General features: G+C 36.1%; 1 protein-coding gene across 1 annotated transcript; it reads left to right on the forward strand.

Moving 5' to 3' along the window:
- Nucleotides 1-5019: 5019 nt before the first annotated feature.
- On the forward strand, nucleotides 5020-6510 carry LOC149374999 (chymotrypsin-1-like). The gene is made up of 4 exons (XM_089590797.1): nucleotides 5020-5080; nucleotides 5228-5547; nucleotides 5621-5917; nucleotides 6127-6510. The coding sequence occupies exons 1-4, from the start codon at nucleotides 5020-5022 to the stop codon at nucleotides 6508-6510; spliced, it is 1062 nt and encodes a 353-aa protein (XP_089446923.1).
- The last annotated feature ends 331 nt before the right edge of the window (nucleotides 6511-6841 follow it).

Here is a 6841-nt window from a genome sequence, read left to right on the forward strand (position 1 = left end):
AAAATGTCTTCATTATAAGCTCAAACGCAAAGGTAAACAGATATTACAAATCGAAGCGATCGCTCTTTCTGGTGCCTCACAGAAAAGAGACGAAAAAAAAGAAAAAAAAAAAAAAAAAAGTCGTCCAATACAAGCGATATTCAATTCCATGTGCGTATATCACGTCGTGATGATTTACGTCGAGCGCGAAGCGAAGATTAAACGCTTCCAATTAGTTTTTATTATTCATGAACGACGAAAAGTTAATATTTTACGAAGCCCCTCTGAAAAGTATGTACACATGTACCATACGACGGAAAAAAGATGCGCAAGTGTGCGACAGGAGCAAATTGGGCTGCTGTCGTCGTTTGCTGAATATGTGATTCAAGGAAAATGCGATAGCCGCAAAAATATATCTGTTCCTTGTGAAAAAAAAAAAAAAAAAATGCAATATCACAGCTCACCGAGTCACGTACTATACACATGCACTGCCGGTCTCTGCCTGACGGCGGTCACTTTTGCACATATATACATATATATATATATAGCCGTGCATGTAAATCAGGTGGCAGAGGCTCCTTACTGCACAATAACAAGCCAACTAAACGTAAAGTTGTCTCGACTCGGTGGTATCTTCATTACAAGCCCTTGGCTGAGAGTTATGCTCGATCACCTCCCCCTCCTCATATTATTCCTTTTTATTCAAGAGAGTTATATCTCTGCGGTCCTCTCGTTTTTTTTTTCCTTTCCTTGCGTAAAGATGCACGTGAGGATGACGCCCGGCGCGCCGATATCGACGCTTACGGGAGGACTGAATTATATATAATACGCACATGTGTACGTATCGCCTCGAGTCATCATCTGATTTGGTACTCATGCACGCGTATACCTACGTCATATATATTATTATATTGACTTTTTTGTGATACTGCAATTCTGTACGATGCGTCTGATCTTTTTATTTTTTCGTGGTCCGAGATTTCGCACCCGTTTTTTACGTGCAATCGAAATTATCTAGGCTGTACAAAAATTTGATTGTTACGTGCTTTTACATTTTGTAATATCAATCGCAGCTATTTCAATTTAGAGTGCGATGAACAGAAATCTCAATTTTTTTTTTTTTTTTTTTTTTTTTTTTTTCAATTTAAATGTAGCTATCTCAGCTATATTAGTTTTGGATTAAAAACCATCCATCTTGAAAAAAGGTGAATGCACTTACCTTTATTTTCAAAAAGTAGACCTTACAGTTTCAGAGTGAGAAAACAGAAAAACAGCTATTTTTATGGACAAATCAATTGATTTGAAAGCTTAAATTTTTGCTGACACTCACAAAAAAAAAAAAAAAAAAAAAAAAAAAAATTATGAAATAATTAACCCAAATGATTGCCCTGATTTTAATATTGTGCATTCATTTAACAGCTTAAAATGTCTTTACACATTCATATTAAATTTCTCTCGAGTGCAACACAAATAATGATACTTTGAAAGATACCTGGAAATAAATATTACACTTTGCTTGTATTAATAAAAAAGTTTGGCCTTCCTTTTTTGATTAAAAATATAACATAACTTATTAGTCATGAAACGATATAAATTAACACCCGTAGCAAAAATATCGTTTTTCATTTAGGGATGCTAAATAAAAATCACGTTCCATTAGATTTGACGGGTGGTACTTTAATTCATCTAAAAACTATACGACCATGACATGTATTGTTCAACAGTTGTACCGCTGAAATAAAAACACGAAGGCCATAAGTTGAGTATAGGACATGAAAGTGGTGTACTTCGACCTTCAGCAGGTACAAGGTACTCTCCACGACGGTGCACGCCCAAGTGGCTTTTCATCGTGAAATTTTTCGCTCTCCTTACGAAACGAATGAAATGCATAAGTACTTCCGGCGATACTCGCCGCTGCGCGGTCGAAAAGAGAGCACACGTTCGCTCAGGAGGAGGACGACCAGAAGCGAGGAGGAGGACGACCGACAAGCACGACTTCCGGTTGCGAGGAGAACTGAGTTATAGTGTCCCTAATTACCGCGTCGGCTCATGAATACCTACGATTGCTATACCGCAGAGCGAGAAAAGAGAGGAGGCGCGTATATACATACATGTATGTTTATATGGTAGCGTCACGGAAACTAGCGTGGCGTCACACTCTCGCCGCTTGATATGTACATATAATACATGGCCCTCGCGGCCTGGGCGCTCATGAATTTATGTATCTCTGCATTCCCCGGGTGCCTTGGGTGTGCGCACTTTGCGCGCACGGACGATGTTGGCTTTTGCCCACTGCTGTGCAAGACCTTTTGCCGCACGGAAGGATATTACCTGTGGTTGACGCGTCGTTACCATAGCAGATCGTCCTCCACTGTTCCTTTTTCTTCGCGTCAGGCTGTGGGTTTTGTAGACTTTCAAGCTCAACTGTCATTATTTACTATCCATACTAGGATTTATTGATCCTTGAGTTTAAGTAAGATTATTTAGGTTTACAAGTTAATAAATTGTATCAGTATAAAAATTGTAAAAATGGCCCAATTTTACTATTTTGATGTCAGGACTATTAAAAATTCCATATATCAATCTTCATGAGGTAAAAGATGGAGGAATCTGATATAATTTGTATTTTTTAGCTACTAAACACTTTTGTTTTCTATATATACGTATCAGCACAATATTATTTTATGTATTTTAAACACTTTGAAAGAAATAAGGGCGCAAATAATGACCCCAATAAACCCATCAGTTAAAAGAGTGCTAGATCCAAATTAATTAAGATTCATAGATTTTTAATAGCCTACTTTATTTCTTGTCAAAGTAATGGAAATACAGTCCTCTTCTCTTATAAACAATATACGAGGGAATGAGTATCACGAGTAAAAAAAAAAAAAAAAAAAAAAAAGTAAAAACTTGTCTACAATCAAAACCAGGCTTGAATCACGAGACACCGGGTTGAGCGCACCTGCTGCATGTAATCATCGGACACCTGGTGCACAACATGCCTCGCTGTATATATACCTTGTAATACTCGCACCGTAATTTCTTTTGTTTCCCTCTTCTTCTCCTTGTCTTACGAATAATATATATATATATATATATATATATATATATATATATATATATATATATATATATATATATATATATATATATATATATATATATATATATATATATATATATATATATATCATTCATCGAGAGTTGACGCGATATGGTGCACATAACAACAATGTATCCACCCCAGATATACCTATATAGAACTGGCCACGTGGAATACCTATATGTCCCCATTTTAACATATTAGGTTTAATTAAGGCTCAATTATGTCGCCCGTTGCTCAAACCATACGTGTCCGCTCCTCCTCGCCCCTCATCCATATTCAAGTAGGCACTTCTTCCTTCTCCACGTATACAGCATATTCAAACGTATACGTGGTGCGTCTTTATGGTTTGCCGCTGTACCGCGATGACGTGGTGGGGACCTTATAGTACGGGTGGGTTGACAACGTACATATTATATAGTGTCTCGCATCGCGTGGGACTGTCCCGGGCTCGAGGCGGTCGCTTTTTCTTCCGTGGCGAAATATGGAGGACGCTCGCCCGTGCGACTTTTATTACATGGCTTATACCTACCTCTCGTGCGAGAGAGCACGTCTATCTGGCCGGTCGATCTCCGTGATATGGAGTAGGTATACGCGCATCGCGCGCGTTTCTCATGAATTTCCCTTCCTGCGAAGACAAAGTCGTGGCTGCTGTCATTTTTCTTTTCTTTGTCGATTCACGCGCGATCGTGGCAAATCGTCATTCGCGCCAGCCAATGACACCGGATCGGGGCTCTTGATGATTTAATTTTGTTCTCGTTCAACCAGCAACAACTTAGGAATTCGGTTTATTTACTTTTTTTTATTAATTTTTATTCGTTGAACAATTTTTTTAATTTTTTTTTTTATTGAAGATTTAATAGTATGGTTCATTGCAGTTATCAGTTAATTAATTATTAATTGATTCATTTAAGTTTACGTTGTGTTGAGTTTTCAATGACAACAAATTTTAATTGGCGGAAGAATTTAATTATTAATAAAAATAAAATCAATGAATAATTATATTTGATCCTTAATTTTCATCAGTTATTTGATTCGTATATCAGTCATTGACAAAATTAGAGACTAAAAGTTGATTCAAACAACAATTGTATTTAATTTCTTAAATGTTTTTTTCTTTCAATTAACTGAATATTATTGTTTACTGAAAATTGTTTTCAATAATAGCAATATTATTTGACATTTAATTGAAATACAAATTAAGGAAGAATGAGGTTTTTGAATGTAATCATTTTATAGCAAAATTAAATATATTTTAGAACCTCGAACTGCATTTAACTAATTAATCTATAAGTGTCGTTACAAGCAACTGTTGTACATTTCAAGTGGGATTATGAGTGTAACGTTATTTTTTTTAAACTCGGCAGAGCTTTATTTTGTTATTATACTTGGGGTTGCGGAGTGTTAAATTTGTTGAGCGGTTAATTTTCTTTCTTATCAATAAATAAATAAATGTCATACATGTTGCTGGTTACGTAAGTTGCCACCTCTGTACACACGTATCATTGTTGCTTGACGTCACATGGCAATAACTGGGTATATTAAAATAAGTGATGTTTCATTTAAAAAAATTTTCTCACGAAGTTGAAATTAATGATCATGAAATAAGTCCTAATCTACTTATTCATGAAATACAGTTTTCTGAAAACATTTCCTTGGATATTTTTCATACGTCATACATACGTCACACACAATTTCTAATTGTTTGTAAAAATGAATTGTTGATTACAGTCAAGTGTTTCAATCCGAGCGTAACGTCTTAAGATATTTTACACTCCATCAGTACATATTTTTTTTTCGAGTTAAATGATGTAATAACATTGATGATTAAAATAAACGCGAAATTTACATACGTCAGGTGACGAGACAATGTGTAAAAGGAGCAAGGTATATAAATGAGCAAAACTTTGCTTTAACAGTGGTCCAACAAGTAAAACATGAAGTGCGTATTTTTACCCGTGATTTTGGCAGCGTATCTCGCTCTATTTGTCGGCAATGGTAAACAATTCTCAATCACACGATTATGTTCTAATATAAATTAATTCAAATTAGCCACCAGTACTAATCGAATCGTCTACGTGAATTTAAATATTATTATTATTTGTAACACAGCGAAAAAGCTGATTGATGATTTTAATGTTGCAGCTACTGGCCTGCAAGTGGAAAAAATCATCAACGGTGTGAATGCGATAAAGGGCCAGTTTCCCTACAGCGTGTTTTACAGAGCTGGCTACAGCAATGCTACCGGGCACATGTGTGGTGGTGCCCTCATCGCCCCAAATATCGTGTTGACAGCGGCTCATTGCATTTACAATTTAAATAAAAATGAATTCAAGGATTTACCGTTCGTGGTTGTTGCCGGAACAACGGATATTCACGTCACGGGTGAAAGCATTGCTGTATCCAAAATGTATTCTCACAAGGAGTACGATGAGTTGCTTCACAACGACATTGCCGTGTTGAGGGTAATTTTTGTTCGTTTGATGATGTATTAATTATGTTTTTTTTTTTTTTTTAATCATTTATACGTTTCATCAGCTAGAGAAAAGTTTTAACATCAACGACCTATCGCCTATAAAAATAATATCACTGCCCAAGAAAAACGAAAGTTTTGTTTCGAAATACGCAGCAGCCATAGGTTTTGGATACGACAAGATCAACGAAGATATTGATCCTGAAGCCGAAGAGAAGGGACTGATTGGGACGTCCGAGGAAAAATTGAAATTTGCCAACGTTCAAGTGATGGATCATAATAACTGCGATGTTTCTCCGGACCAACTCTGCGTCAACCCCATGAGATCAGGGGCCAAACATCTCTTTACGACAACTTGCTTCGTAAGTGTCTCTTGATTATCATGACCAATTATTGTTAAAACTTTGTATTGTTGAGCAAAAACATACATGGGATATGAAACTCAGGATAATTAGTTGTTTTTGAATGATGAGTGTTTTTTTTTTTTATATATAACTAAAACCATTATTTCTGTAAATAATTGTAGTCTGAGATTTTTTTGAGTTAATAAATTTACGTTGAATGTTTATAGGGTGACAGTGGAGGTCCACTCGTATACGGGAACAAAGTGATTGGAATAGTGAGTCACGGTAGGGCTAAAAACTGCTATGAGGAAGAGCCAACATTTTTCGCCAAAGTGTCTCATTTCATTGACTTTATCCAAGGAGCCATGGACGATCGGCCAACGGACGATACATTGGTCAAGTCCATCGAAGGATACAGGCATTTCGAAATTCCGACGCTGAACTTGGACATGACCACGAGATCACCACATCTCATTGCTGCACTTGAATATCTTAAAGTGCACCATCCTATCTACATTTCTGGTCAAGCACTATCTGAAGACTTTATTACTTCAGTGAGGAATGCGTATGATGAAATGTTTTCGTTGTCTTTGGTAGAGCCATATTGGTGACTTTTTTAAACCTTATCATCTGTGATGAATAAAGTAGGAATAGTTTTTATTTTTTTTACAAAACTCAGCCTCGTACTTTATTTTAAAAAATTTGGATTCCCAAAGTACCTACCTACCTTTTAAGTTGTGAGTTTTCTAATTTCTTAATAATGATTCTTTCGCAATAACGCCTTCGCATCATTATATTGAAATATCACAAATCCATTGCAACAAGAACACCAAGTTTCGTTATACCAACGAGTAATTAGTGTAAAACTGTATTTTGTAGTAGAATTATCACCTCCTTTTAGTTGCAGGACAACAATATTCGCATTTAAGCGAGATTTCCCTA

This window comes from Copidosoma floridanum, unplaced genomic scaffold (assembly GCF_036245765.1).
Source record: "Copidosoma floridanum isolate Cflo_tuat_1 unplaced genomic scaffold, Cflo_Japanese_pri ptg000013l, whole genome shotgun sequence".
Classification (NCBI taxonomy): Eukaryota; Metazoa; Arthropoda; class Insecta; order Hymenoptera; family Encyrtidae; genus Copidosoma; species Copidosoma floridanum.

Bases quoted from the DNA above. Each gene is read 5' to 3' on its own strand.
- LOC149374999 (XM_089590797.1), top strand. From the start codon at position 5,020: ATGAAGTGCGTATTTTTACCCGTGATTTTGGCAGCGTATCTCGCTCTA. The intron at 5,548-5,620 runs GTAATTTTTGTT...ACGTTTCATCAG, and splicing joins ACGACATTGCCGTGTTGAGG to CTAGAGAAAAGTTTTAACAT. The intron at 5,918-6,126 runs GTAAGTGTCTCT...GAATGTTTATAG, and splicing joins TCTTTACGACAACTTGCTTC to GGTGACAGTGGAGGTCCACT.